This window comes from Caretta caretta, chromosome 13 (genome assembly GCF_965140235.1).
Source record: "Caretta caretta isolate rCarCar2 chromosome 13, rCarCar1.hap1, whole genome shotgun sequence".
Classification (NCBI taxonomy): Eukaryota; Metazoa; Chordata; order Testudines; family Cheloniidae; genus Caretta; species Caretta caretta.
The window spans coordinates 33,817,607-33,833,048 of NC_134218.1; the positions used below are offsets into that span (position 1 = coordinate 33,817,607).

General features: G+C 42.9%; 1 protein-coding gene and 1 pseudogene across 1 annotated transcript; one reads left to right on the forward strand and one right to left on the reverse strand.

Annotated features, from left to right (window-relative positions):
• Positions 1-404: 404 nt before the first annotated feature.
• LOC125622491 (olfactory receptor 6B1-like) lies at positions 405-2,680 on the forward strand. The gene is given in 4 exon segments (XM_075119005.1): positions 405-453; positions 1,712-2,212; positions 2,215-2,343; positions 2,346-2,680. Coding segments are annotated over 4 exon segments (1,014 nt in total).
• An 11,158-nt stretch (positions 2,681-13,838) lies between these two features.
• On the reverse strand, positions 13,839-15,442 carry LOC125622492 (olfactory receptor 12D1-like; annotated as a pseudogene).

Consider the following 15,442-nt stretch of genomic DNA (forward strand, 5'->3'; position numbering starts at 1 on the left):
AAAAAGAACTGGAAAAAAGGTAGAGAGAATGGCAACAAAAATGGCTAAAGGGATGGAAAGGCTTCCAAATGAGGAGAGATTAAAAAGACTGGGGCTGTCCAACTTAGAAAAGAGACAACTCATGAGGGATATGATAGAAGTCTATAAAATCATGACTGGTGTGGAGAAAGTAAATAAGGAAGTGTTATTTATCCCTGCACATAACACAAGAACCAGGAGTCATCCAATGAAATGAATAGACAGCAGGTTTCAAACAAATATAAAGAAGTACTTTTTCACACAATGCACAGCCAACCTGCGGAACTCATAGCCAGGGGATGGTGTGAGGGCCAAAAGTATAACTGGGTTAAAAAAAAATTAGATACGTTCATGGTGAATAGGTACATCAATGGCTATTATCCAAGATGGTGAAGGACACAACCAAAATGGTACAGAAGTCCCTGAACCTCAACTGTCAGAAGCAACTGGCACTGACCAATGTCAGAGACAGGATATGGGGCTAGACAAGCCATTGGTCTGACCCGCTATGGCTGTTCTTAAGTTCTTAAGTTGTGGGCATCCAGGGACAACAACTAGTGAAATGTAAAAAGAAAAGGAGTACTTGTGGCACGTTAGAGACTAACCAATTTATTTGAGCATGAGCTTTCGTGAGCTACAGCTCACTTCATCAGATCTGATGAAGTGAGCTGTAGCTCACGAAAGCTCATGCTCAAATAAATGATACATCTGATGAAGTGAGCTGTAGCTCACGAAAGCTCATGCTCAAATAAATTGGTTAGTCTCTAAGGTGCCACAAGTACTCCTTTTCTTTTTGCGAATACAGACTAACACGGCTGTTAGTGAAATGTAACGTCCCATGTTATACTCAGAGTCAGACTGGATTATCCTTTATGGCTTAAATACTATGAATTTATGAAAAAAAAATGACTAGAATATATGGAATTGTTTCTGCCTAAACAAAACATTTGACAACTTTCAACATTTTTCATTTACAAAAATTTCCTCAAAAAACAAAATGTTTCAACAAAAGTGAACATTTTTTTGGTGATTTCCTTCTGTTTTGATCAAACAGTATGTTCAAGAATGTCTATAAAGGTCTTTTAAAGTTCTCTGGGGAAACACTCAGCTGTGAGAATAATGGATTTTCAGTGCACTGGCAGTTCCAAAAAATCATTTGGGGTTGAACCAAAAACTTTTTTTTTTCCAAAATTTTCAACAAATAAAACAAAAGTGGGTCAAAAAAAACTTTCATTTTAGCTTTGACCATTTTCAAATGGTTTTGTTTGTTAATAAAATCAGCGAAATTTTGAAACATAAGTCATTTTGAACCAAAGTATCAAAACAATTTGATTTTTTTTAATTAGGTCTTTTCACCCAAAATAACTTGGCAAAACTGACACAAATTTTCAAAATATTTTGGAGTTGAAGAATCTGCACTTTTTGCTGAAAAAACTTTTCAGACAAAAAATACCACCCAGGTCTGCCTACCACATGAGGGTCATAATGGCAATTGTGTGCATCATCATCCCCCACATAAGTACTTTCACACGATGATGAAGTAGCCTCTTAATACATGTATGATTGTGAGGTGGTCAGCTACTCTACTGATGTGACCCCTATAATTACTTAATGGATGGATTCACTTGTTCGATCCATTGCACACAAGCACAAGTTCACTGAGCTGCTTTTTCCATTCCTTTCACATCTGCAGATAAAGAATTTGAAACCCAAGCCAGGTTGGAGAACCAAACCGGCCTCAGGGAATTCATTCTCCTGGGATTTCCCACCAAACTGGAGGTCCAGGCCTTGCTCTTCCTGATCTTTTTGCTCACCCGCGTGCTGACAATCACAGAGAATGTGGTCATCATCTTGGTGGTGAAGCAGAACCACAAGCCCGTGTGCTACTTCCTGGGGAACCTGTCCTTCCTGGAGCTCTGGTTTGTCTCAGTCGTCCTGCCCAAGTTGCTGGTGGGCTTCTGGTCTCAGAAGGAGAGCATCTCCTTCCCCATCTGTATGGCCCAGCTCTACTTCTTCATCTTCCTCATGTGCACCGAGTGCGTCCTCCTGGCCGTCATGGCCTATGACCGCTACATGGCAATCTGCTACCCACTGCACTACCCAGCCATCATGACCCACCAACTCTGCCTACAGCTGGCGGCTCTCTCCTGGGCAGGCGGCTTCTCCATCTCCCTGGTCAAAGTGTACTTCATCTCTTGCTGAAATTTTGCTGTCCCGGAGTCATCAACCACTTCTTCTGTGACATCTCCCCAGTGCTCAACCTGGCCTGCACCAACATGTTGGTGGCGGAGATGGTGGACTTTGCCCTGACCTTGGTCATCCTGCTGCTCCGCTTGCTGTCACTGTCCTCTCCTACCTGTGCATCATCACCACAATCCTGTGCATCCCCACTGCCCAAGGCAGGAGGAAAGCCTTCTCCACCTGCGCCTCCCACCTCACCATGGTCATCTTCTTCTTCTCAGCCACTGTCTTCATGTACACCCAGCCCAGGAGGCTCCACCGTTTCAACCTCAACAAGGTGGTGTCTGTCTTTTACGCTGTAGTCACCCCAACGCTGAACCCTCTGATCTACTACCTGAGGAACAAGGAAGTGAAAGAGGTCCTGAGGAAAACCCTGGACAGTAACTGCTCCCTAACCAATCGGATAGGCATGGAATCATAGCAATGTAGGGCTGGAGGGGACCTCAAGAAGTCATCAAGTCCAGCCCCCTGATCTGAGGCAGGACCTAGCATGTAATCTGGGATTCCCAAAGGCATCTAAGTCCAGCTGTTTAGGATTAGAAAGTTGGTCTAGCAGATAGAGAAGTAGAATTGGATTCCTGAGACCTGGGTTTAGTTCCTGGCTCTGTCACTGATTGTCTGTGTGACCTTGGAACTTGATCTACTGTATGGAAGATTCTCTCCATCTATAAAATAGGGATAATAATTCCATACCACACAGGAATGTTGTGAGAAATAAATCCATAACTGATTGTGTAGCCCTCTGATACTATCGGGATAAGGGCCATATAAATATCTTGGTAGGTAGATAATTCCTGGTGAATTTCAATATGGGCTTAGGGGCATAACTCCGTTAGGGTCCTTTCAAATCCCAGCCATAGGCTGAGATTTTTCAAAGTCACTGAGAGATTGGGGACTTTCAGAAAGGAAAGGGAATTGGTCATCCAAATGTCCTAAATATCTTTAAAAATCCAGTGCATAACACAACAATTCCAAGTTCTGTAGCCACCAGGTGCAGTCACAAAATGAAAAGCAATGGGATACAACAGATCTGGGATCAACTACCAATCATGCCATGGAATTCCTGTTGGACTATGGGTGAGTTTCTCTGTCCCTTGGTTCCCCATCTGTGAATCAGTAATAACAATACCTCTTTTGCCAACTGTTTGGCTGACTTGTCTATTTAGGCTGAAATTTTCAAAGATGTTTGATGCCCAAATTCAGCCGAAATTCAATGAGAGATGTACACATAATTCCCTTAGAATGTAAGCTCCTTGGGGCGGGCTCTGTCTCCCATTATATGTCTGTATGTTGCCTAGCACAACAGGACCCTGATCTCAGTTGGGGATAATAGTTATTTTGTGTCAGCTCCATCTCTGCTATAAAGCAAAAGGGGGAAAATATTCCTGACTCCTATTTCCTTATACCCTGAAGCATGTGGGTTAATATCTCCGAAATACATTTGTTCTGCTTCAGGTGCTATTCCTACTCATTTACACCTTTTAACATATTTCTTATCATATTGATACGCCACTAGCCTATGTAACATTCACAATTAAGGATGTATTGAGAAGAAGTGGATTTCACTTAGTCCCCTTTAATCATGTTTTCTGTTGTTGTATTCCACTGAGTGCCTTTTTGCTGTTCGATAATGACTGAACCACAAAAAGCCAATTTATGTTGTATGCGGTCAAAAATTTCTGCTGAAACTTCTGTTCAACAAAAATAAGATCTTCAACTAAATAACTTCTTTCTATATAAAACTGAGTTAAAAAAACCTGAAAACCCCAAAACCATACAACTTTTTTTTTTTTTATTTTCAGCCAACACAGTGAAATATTCTGGCCAAAGAGTGAAATCTTAAATTGAGATATTTTGATTTTGAAATCCTGCAGCAGTGCCTCCTAGAAGTCTCCTCTGTAAGCTGGCCTCCCCAGCTGGACTTCATCTCCCATCATACTCTACAGCCATGGGAATCCCATGATGCATTGACTCCCATTGCCAACACCTGATAATGCTCAGCAGAGTGGCTGGGATTCTCAAAGAAACCTAAGGGAGCTAGGCACCTGAATCCCTTGGAAATACAATGGGAGCTGGGCACTTCTATATGAAATCACAGCCTCTGTGTCCTCACATCCCAGTGACTACAGAGTGGGAACTGACAGCCTTTAAGGGCAGTGCCCAGGACCTGGCAGGATTGAGCCCTATACAATTGTGGAGTTTTCAGTCACTCAGGCTGGGATTCTCCAAGGACCTAAAGAAGTTGGACATGGACTTTCAATGAAATTCATTTATCAACTGGTTCCATAGCTCAGGAGTTAAAGCATTGGCCTTGTAAACCAGGCATCATGAGTTGAAATCTCAGTGGGGCCTGCTCTGTTACTTTGTACAGTCAGAGCAAGTTTTGACAGGTGTGGAGAAAGTAAATAAGGAAGTGTTATTTACTCCTTCTCATAACACAAGAACTAGGGGTCACCAAATAAAATTAATAGGCAGCAGTTTAAAAACAAGTATTTCTTCACACAACACACTGTCAACCTGTGGAACTCCTTGCTGGATGATGTTGTGAAGGCCAAGTCTATAATGGGGTTCAAAAAAGAACTAGATAAATTCATGGAGGATAGATCCATTAATGGCTGATGGGCAGGGATGGTCTCCCTAGCCTCTAAAAAGAAAAGGAGTACTTGTGGCACCTTAGAGACAAACAAATTTATTTGAGCATAAGCTTTCATGAGCTATAGCTCACTTCATTGGATGCATTCAGTGGAAAATACAGTGGCAAGATATATATACATAGAGAACATGAAACAATGGCTGTTACCATACACACTGTAACGAGAGTGATCAGGTAAGGTGAGCTATTACCAGCAGGAGAGCGGAGCGTGGGCAGGGGGGGACCTTTTGTAGTGATAATCAAGGTGGGCCATTTCCAGCAGTTGACAAGAATGTCTGAGGAACAGTGGGGGGTGGGAGGGGAAATAAACAAGGGGAAATAGTTTTACTTTGTGTAATGACCCATCCACTCCCAGTCTCTATTCAAGCCTAAGATAATTGTATCCAGTTTGAAAATTAATTCCAATTCAGCAGTCTCTCGTTGGAGTCTGTTTCTGAAGATTTTTTGTTGAAGAATTGCAACTTTTAGTTGTAGTTGTAAGAATGCTTGATAGAAATGCACTGCTATGGGTACCCGCATGGCCCCACAGTATGCCAACATTTTTATGGCTGACTTAGAACAACGCTTCCTCAGCTCTCGTCCCCTAATGCCCCTACTCTACTTGCGCTACATAGATCATAGAATCATAGAATATCAGGGTTGGAAGGGACCTCAGGAGGTCATCTAGTCCAACCGCCTGCTCAAAGCAGGACTAATCCCCAATTAAATCATCCCAGCCAGGGTTTTGTCATGCCTGACCTTAAAAACTTCTAAGGAAGGAGATTCCACCACCTCCCTAGGTAACGCATTCCAGTGTTTCACCACCCTCCGAGTGAAAAAGTTTTTCCTAATATCCAACCTAAACCTCCCCCACTGCAACATGAGACCATTACTCCTTGTCCTGTCCTCTTCTACCACTGAGAATAGTCTAGAACCATCCTCTCTGGAACCACCTCTCAGGCAGTTGAAAGCAGCTATCAAATCCCCCCTCAGTCTTCTCTTCTGCAGACTAAACAATCCCAGTTCCCTCAGCCTCTCCTCATAAGTCATGTGTTCCAGACCCCTAATAATTTTTGTTGCCCTTCGCTGGACTCTCTCCAATTTATCCACATCCATCTTCATCATCTGGATCCATGGAAAAGAAGCCCTTGAGGAATTCCACCATGATTTCAACAATTTCCATCCCAACATCAACCTCAGCCTGGAGCAGTCCACACAAGAGATCCACTTTCTGGACACTACGGTGCTAATAAGCAATGGTCACATAAACACCACCCTGTATTGGAAACCTACTGACCGCTATCCCTACCAACATGCCTCCAGCTTTCACCCAGACCACACCACCCGATCCGTTATCTACAGTCAAGCTCTACGATACAACCGTAGTTGCTCCAACCCCTCAGACAAAGACAAACACCTACAAGATCTCTATCAAGCATTCTTACAACTACAATACCCACCTGCTGAAGTGAAGAAACAGACTGACAGAGCCAGAAGAGTACCCAGAGGACAGGTCCAACAAAGAAAATAACAGAACGCCACTAGCCATCACCTTCAGCCCCCAACTAAAACCTCTTCAACGCATCATCAAGGAGCTATAACGTATCCTGAAGGATGACCTTCACAGATCTTGGGAGACAGGCCAGTCCTTGCTTACAGACAGCCCCCCAACCTGAAGCAAATACTCACCAGCAACCCCACACCACACAACAGAACCACGAACCCAGGAACCTATCCTTGCAACAAAGCCCGTTACCAACTGTGTCCACATATCTATTCAGGGGACACCATCATAGGGCCTAATGACATCAGCCACACTATCAGAGGCTCGTTCACCTGCACATCTCCAACGTGATATATGCCATCATGTGCCAGCAATGCCCCTCTGCCATGTACATTGGCCAAACTGGACAGTCTCTACGTAAAAGTGTAAATGGACACAAATCAGACGTCAAGAATTATAACATTCAAAAACCAGTCGGAGAACACTTCAATCTCTCTGGTCACTCGATTACAGACCTAAAAGTTGCAATTCTTCAACAAAAAAACTTCAGAAACAGACTCCAACGAGAGACTGCTGAATTGGAATTAATTTTCAAACTGGATACAATTAACTTAGGCTTGAATAGAGACTGGGAGTGGATGGGTCGTTACACAAAGTAAAACTATTTCCCCATGTTTATTCCCACCCCACCCACCACTGTTCCTCAAACATTTTGTCAACTGCTGGAAATGGCCCACCTTGATTATCACTACAAAAGGTCCCCCCCCCCACGCCCCGCTCTCCTGCTGGTAATAGCTCACCTTACCTGATCACTCTCGTTACAGTGTATATGGTAACACCCATTGTTTCATGTTCTTTATGTATATAAATCTCGCCACTGTATTTTCCACTGAATACATCTGATGAAGAGAGCTGTAGCTCATGAAAGCTTATGCCCAAACACATTTGTTAGTCTCTAAGGTGCCACAAATACTCCTTTTCTTTTTGTGAATACAGACTAACACGGGTGCTACTCTGTTCCATAGCCTCTGTTTGCCAGAAGCTGGGAATGGGTGACAGGGGGTGGATCACTTTGATTACCTGTTCTGTTCATTCCTTCTGGGGAACCTGTCACTGGCCACTGTCGGAAGACAGGATACTGGGCTATCTGACCCAGTATGGATGTTCTTATTTTCACAGGAACTTACTGAAATATTTTATTTCAATTGTAAAGATTTGACTATAGAATAGAATATTATAAAAACAAGAACGTGAAAGTAAACCTTTTCAACCTTATTGCAATGAAATGTTTTGATAGTTTTAAAAGGAAATACTTTTTGGAATATTTCATTTAATGAAAAATTCCAAAATTTTGGCCCATTTCAGGACAAACCAAATTTAAAATCTCAGAATTTCCTGTGGGACTGAAGTTTGAATTCCGACCTGCTCTGATTACAAGTTATATCTTCTATGACTAGGAATATTTCTGACTCGACTAGGGTTCCACTGCTTAACTATCTCTCAATCTGCCCGGTATGTGGACACCACACATATATGAAAGCTGCGATATCCAAAGAAGCTAAGACCTGTGGAAACCTAAATCCAGGCTTAGGCTTCTTTGAAAATCCCAGTCTAAGTATTTTTCTGCTCTCCTGTGGCTGAATTGTAATGGTATTTTCAGCCCAGAAAACAACTAAGGCCCCAGTCCGGCAGACATTAAGGTAAAGATGTGCATACATTTAAATGCTGGAAGGCGCAGGGCCTAACTGAGTGACTATACAGGTTAAATGCAGCCTTACCACCTCTATTCTATCTGTTCACGTATAGGAAGGGGGGCTAGCAATACTGGTTTAAGTCCCCTTCATGGCGGTAGAACTGTAAGCATTGTAGTGGTTGTACTGGACTCCTCACTTAACGTTCTGGTTATGTTCCTGAAAAATTCGAGTTCAAGTGAAACGAGGTTAAGCAAATCCAATTTCCCTATAAGAATTAATGTAAATATGGGGGGTTAGGTTCCAGGGAAATTTTTTTCCCCAGACAAAAAACGATATATTATACATATGTACACACAGTATACGTTTTAAACAAACAATTCAATACTGTACACAGTGGTGATGAGGATTGTGAAGTTTGGTTGAGGTGGTGAAGTCAGAGGGTGGAATATTTCCCAGGGAACGCCTTACTGCTAAATGATGAACTAGCTTTTGGCTGAGCCCTCAAGTGTTAGCACGCTGTTCATGTAGCCTCACACTCTACAAGGCAGCACAAATGGAGGGAGGGGAGACAGCACGGCAAACAGAGACAGAGACACACACCCTGTGTGTGGGAGAGAGAGAGAGATGTGCATTGCCCCTTTAAGTACATTGTCTTTTTAAGTGGATCAGGAAGTTGAGACAGCAGCTGCTGCCCCAAGCTCTCTCTGTCTCTCTCCCTCTGTGTCCCCACCCTGCTCTATATGGAGAAGGGGTAAGCGGGGTGCAGGAGCAGGGGGGAGGGAGACACCCTGACATTAGCCTCCTTCTTTCCCCCTCCCCTGCACAGATTGCAGGAGGCTCCGGGGAGCAGCTCCAAGGCAGGGACAGGAGCAGCACATGGCAGTGGGGGAGGGACAGCTGAACTGCTCACAACTGATAGGCTGCTGGGCAGCTGCCACACAAGGAACTTAAGGGGAGCTGATGTGGGGGCTGCCGGTCCACCCTGGTTCCAGGCCCCCACCAGCTTGCTGCAATGGGCTGCTCTTCCTGCAAGCCGTGGACCAAAGCAGGAGGCTGCCAAAGAAGTTATAAAGGGAGCATTGCACAACTTTAAACGAGCACGTTCCCTAATTGATCAGCAACATAACAACGCAACAAAGTTAACTGGGACGACTTTAAGTGAGGAGGTACTGTGTAGCTAGCTATCTTGGTAAAAACAACCCCTGGCACTAACATAGTTACAGCAGTACAAGACGTGGGTGCAGATGAGGCCTAAGGGTTTATCTGTTCCCAGATACTATGTGATGATCCCCCTCTTGACCAGCACACTGGGGATTGAAGTAGGAATCTCCAGAGCTAAATACACAAGTCACTACAGTTTGAGCTAAAGTTCCATAGCAGCTGACATTAACAAGTCATATCTTCTGTGCATCAGCCCCGAGGGGTCGTCCAACACACACACTCATCAGTGGGTTACAATTGCATCAGCTGAACTTCAGTCAATTTTATTAAACCAGTGCAACTTTTAAGTGTGAATATGCACACAGTGGTTCACACTTGATTCTTTGGATTTAGTTGTGCCTGTACAGTTTTGGGCTCAGGCTAAAGATTTATCTGCCACAATGACACTGAATTTGATTTTTTTATATAATTTTGACAAATAATATCAATGTTTATTTTTAAGCATTTTTTTTCTATTTTTGTTGATTTAAATGTTCACAGTTGTGCAAAATTATAGGTAAGCATGAAATTATGGGGGTTAGATAATTATTTAATATCAGTAGATGCTGAGATTCAAAAAGTTAACACCTTGTAGCCATTAAAACACAAATTGTCAGCATCATATGTCAAAATATACAAAGTAAATATCCTTAAGTCAAATTCTTATAAGTTCTCAAGCAGCATTTTCTTACTTGGGCTGTCTGTAAGTTTTGATTTTTATTGATGGACCTTTGGTCCGACCCAGTATGGCGATTCTCATATTCTTATGTTATGCTAATGGAAATATGCTTTCATCAGTATGAGTGTGTATGCTGAAGTCGATGTTTACTGATATTTACTGATGAAAATCTAATCCTTCCAAGCCCAGATGTAAGAGTCTCCACATACAAAGTTGCATTAGATCAGCTAAACCAGTATAAAATTGCACTTTTAGTTATATCACTACCAGTTTCCCTGTGGGTAGCGCCGAAGTCCCGTTGACTTTCAAAGTGATTTAAGCCCAGATTTTGAAATATATTTATGCATTGCTACATTCAGTGTGGCAAGGCCCAGGTCCTCCAAGGTATTTAGACAACTAATCCTACTGAAATAAATGTGAGTTAGGCACCTAAATGCCTTTAAAAATCTGGACCTAAGAGACTTAGGCACTTATGAGTCTAAGACTTATTGAAAGTCAATTGAACTAGCCCTCTAAAGGGCCAGATGTTAAAAGGTATTTAGGGTCCTAAAGAACCAGCTAAGTGCCCGGTGGGATTTCCAAAAGTGCCTATGGCCCAGATCCTGAAAATTAGGCACCTAATTCCCATCAATTTCAATGGGAATAAAGCGCCTAAATGCCTTTGAGAGTCTTGGCCCTGGGCACCTGAAGTCAGTGGGACTTAGGAGCCTAAATGCTTATAAAATATTTCCTTTAGGCTCCTAAATCCTGTAGATGCTTTTGAAAGTTTTACTAGTTAACCTCGAGTTCCCCAAGCCCTGATCAAGTGCAGTGCAATGGGGCTCCTGGTGGTGACTGGTGCTCCCAGGCAGTATCCCAATACAGATAAATCCTAATTCATTGGGCTCAGCCCACCCCAGGTGCAGGGATTTTTCCATTGACTATTCATGGCCTGCAAACCTCAGCTTCTAGTTCTTTGGCTGAGTCCCCCCCATCCCCTGGGATTTCCCAGCGCTTGTGTAAATTTAAAATGCTGCTAATGATTGAAACGAATGATTGAGCTCATCTCAGAACATAGGGGATTCATTGGGTAGAGGTGGGGGTTGTGATTTCGCACTGGATTCAGTTATGGGCTCTGGCCAGAGATGTGAGACCCACAGCAAGGGGACAACCAGATCCAAAAATGACAAGCAATGGGAGTATCAGCCATTGGAGTTCCAGCCACAGCAAAGGTGCAAACAGCTTTGCCTCTAGGGTACCCAGCTGGGGAGCAGCTTGCTCAGCTAGTCTAATGAGATCCCACCGGATATATGCAGCCTCGCTACTCCTGCACCGCTGCTTCCTTTCTTCATTGACACAGAGGCAATTACTAGCAGGGGTCTAACAACCTGGCTGTGCTCCCATGGCGTTAGAAGCAAGAAAAGCCTCCACATCAATAAACACTCACCCACAAACATTGGCTTCAGATTTTTTTTTCCCCCTATAACAAAAGACAGCAGAGAAATGAATCTCTATGTGCATGTCTGTGTAATAGACTGTGCAAAAGCACAGAGAGTATGCAAAATACAAACACAGGGCTTTTTATTTTTACATAGTAAACTGGTTTCATAGAATAACAGTCTCTCTCCAGGTTCTTATTCACATTTGTTTGGTTAGCTCGGAGGATAATAGGAAATAATCATATCTTCACATTCACCTTAACATTAATTATTATCCTCCTCTTGATTAAGAATAGAAATATGAAAACAGGCTAATTCCCTGTTATCATTAATACTAATAAACAAAACAACGAATATACAGTATTATATGTGACAATCAATACATTATTTTAATAATAATAACAACAACAAATGTCCTAATAAAGGCCTATACAATACTTCACTCCCCTTTTGACAGCTGAGGAAGGATTTGAGTGGTGTATTGGAATTGTGCTGGCCCTCTGCACAGGGGTGAACTTTTCAAAGGGGCTTAAGGGATTTAGGCACACTACTTCTGTTGATATTCATTAGGAAGTGAATGGATGTCTTCACTGAAAATCCCAGCCTGGGTGAATTTCATCAAAAGTGTGATCTAATACATGTATTAGACAAAGTGAATCAATAGAGGAAAAGACATTTTCACCCTAAATGCTTTTTTATGTATACTAATCTAATACTATAACAGTTGTGGGGCTGAGGTTTTTTTTGTCCCAGGTAGGCATCTAGTCAATGCCGATTCACTGCTTGCGTTTTTTCTCCCCCTTCTCTTGGAAACTAATTTGTTTCAAACTGGAAAATCTGGGGGTTTTTACACATTTCAAAAATATCAGAATATTTCATTCTGACCATCTTAAAATGTGGGAAGTTTGTCAAACCTGACCCTGTTTGGCAAACCATTTGGGTCTCGATAAATCAGCATTTTCTGATTAAAAAAATATATTCAAAAATTCCCCATCAGCTCTAACACAGAGAGTTTGCAATCAAAACAGACAAGTCAGACAGAAGGTGGTAGAGGAAACGGGTCGAGTGATTTACTCAAGCTCAAATTTGTCAAAGCTGCTTTACACATGGCGTTTTCTGTCTGTATAATTATCTTGGGCATGGAATGCTTGTATTTTGTTTGTTAGTTATGACCAAAATACTTCTACTGATACAATAGTATGGATGATGCTACATTGGTATAAAGATGCTTATTAGTATTACTCATTCCTCTTCCTGTAGATGAATAAGCTACACTGGTGTAAAACACCATTACACCAGGATAACTTTCTACCTTATACCAACATTACTTAGAAACATTTTGGCCATTGTTGACTTTTTTAAAAGCACCCTTATGAGCATAAATTTCTGAAAGAAAAGGCATTTCAGACTATGGAAAAAACTGGCATTTTTCATTTCAAAACTGTCAAAACAAAACATTTCAACAACTTTTGAACATTCTTTTCAAAAATTTTTCTACTTGAAAAATTTGTCAAGTCCAAATCTTTCCCGTGAAAAGTTCAATTGGTCCTTTCCTGTCCGGGAGGGTCGGGGGGGAATCATGTTTCTATTTTCTATGCACTGCTGCAGTAAAAATATTGCTAGCAATGATGACTCAGAATGGTTGCCAGTGGTCTAATTCCTAATTACAGCTGTAATACAAATAGCAATAAGAATAATAAATTACAGTATAATTTCTCAGTACTACTTTAATAAAAAAATACAATCATAGTTAATATGGTTCCCTAGAGTGTATTTTCAAGTGTCCCAAGCAGGATTGTCCCTTACAGTACTAGAGAGATATAGGGTAATATCTTTTATTGGACCAATTTCTGTTGGTGAAAGAGATAAGTTTTTGAACTTACAGAGCTTTTCTTCAGCTCTGGGACAGATACTCAGAGTGACAGCTAAATATAAGCTGGAACAGATTCTTAAGCATAAGAAGTTAATACATGTTGCAAGAGACCATTCAAGGTGAAGTGAGAAGTTAACACCTTGACAGTCCCAGGACAAAGGTGGGTTAATGGGTTACAGATTGTTGCAATAAGCCATATCCAGTGACTTTACTGACTGATTTTTACACTGTGTTGTCTATTTTCCAACTTCCTGTGACAATATCAGAGACAGGACATTCACTTTCTGAGAATTCTCTCCACTTGATTCACTATTTCCCAAGGAAGTGGTTTATCCTCACTGTTTCCCTCAAGGTTGATTTCACTTCCTGGTTCCTTAGGACGTACATCACGGGTTCAGGACTGGGATGAAGATGCTATACATGAAGACGATTATCACCTCCCTCTCACAGTGGCTTTGCAGGGATGGTGGCATGAAACCAAAGAGAAGGAACAGATAGAGAAAGGCCAACCCCATGAGGACAGAGGCACAGGTAGAGAAGGCTGACCCAGAGTGACAAAATGAGAGACAAAAAATGTTCTCAAAAATCTGTGGATCTACAAAGACTGAAATGCCTTAAACATAATTGTGGGGATTTTGGATTCATGTAATGCATGTCCTTCCAGGGACAGGTCTTTCTGTTCAGGAATTTCTTCAGGGCAGATTTCACCTCCTCATTTCTCAGGGTATAGATCAGGGGGTTCAGGACTGGAGTGGCAATGCTGTACATGAGGGTGGGTATCATGTCTTTCAGAGGAGATCCCAGGGGTGGCAGCTATGTAGTTGCCAAGAACTGGTATATAGAAGAGAGACATCACGGTGAGGTGGGAGGCACAGGTCAAGAAAGCCTTTCTCCTGCCTTCGAGACTGGACCTTCAGGAGGAGGAAGGACATGATGTAGATGTTGGAGGGGAGCGTGAGGACAAAGGAACTCAGACCAAGAACTGCAGCATCTACGTTGATGAGGATCAGGTTGAGGTGGGTGTTGCCACAGGCCAGGTTCAGTAGGGGCTTGATGTCACAGAAGAAGTGGGGGACATGGATGTGGCCACAGAAGGGCAGCCTGGATGCCAAGACGGTGGTCAGCAGCACATGCAGGAAACTGGTGGACCAGGTGGCAGCTGCCAGGAACAGGCAGGCCCATGGGCTCATGACCAGCCTGTAGCACAGCGGGTTGCAGATGGCCACATAGCGGTCGTAGGCCATGATGGCCAGAAGTATGGCCTCACTGATGCCCAGGAGGTGGAAGAAGTGGAGCTGGGCCAGGCAGCTGGCAAAGGATATGGCCTATACAATTTCAACCGTAGTCACATGGTTGCATCCCCCTCCTGGGTCTCAGGTTATGAAGGGGCTGCCATAGCAACCATGCAGGCAGCTGGAGCAGCCCCCACAAAAGTCACACATCCTTATTCCCGCCACCTAGACACGGGTGCAATACACAGGGAAACTGAGGCACACACAGCATTCATGCAAAACAGTAAGACTCACATAGGCTTACATACAATATAACAAGGGAAAATCCCCACTTGGTCACAACATATAAAAAGGGTCCAGGCAGGATTGTACTGGTGAAGGCTAGCCCGTGCCGCTCCTTGCTCCTTCCCAGGCTACTGCAGCTACACTACTATTTCAAAGTGTTACCTCAAGCAGAGATAGTGTGAGGATGTCTATGTGAGCTCAGAATTGCACTGCCAGCTCCAAGGGTAGATGTAGCCTTCATCATCATGTAATTAAAGACTGTCTCATAATGTGCACACACAACGGTGCAGAATTCTGGTTCCCCAGGCAGCTTCATGCAATGCACAGACAACCTGTGGAACTCATTGCCAGGGGATGTTGTGAAGGCCAAAAGTGAAATTAGGTTAAAAATGAATTAGATAAGTTCATGGAGGATAGGTCCATGAATGGCTGTTAGCCAAGAGGGTCAGGGACTCAACCCCATACTCTGGGTGTCCCGAAACCTCTGGCTGTCAGAAGCTGGGAGTCAATGACAGGGAATGGATCATTCAAGGATTGACCTGTCCAGTTCATTCCCTCTGAAGCACCTGACACCAGACCCTGCTGGAAGACAGAACAGTGGGCTAGATGGACCATTGGTCTGACCCAGTGTGGATGTCCTTATGTTCTTACCTGTAAACTGGGCAT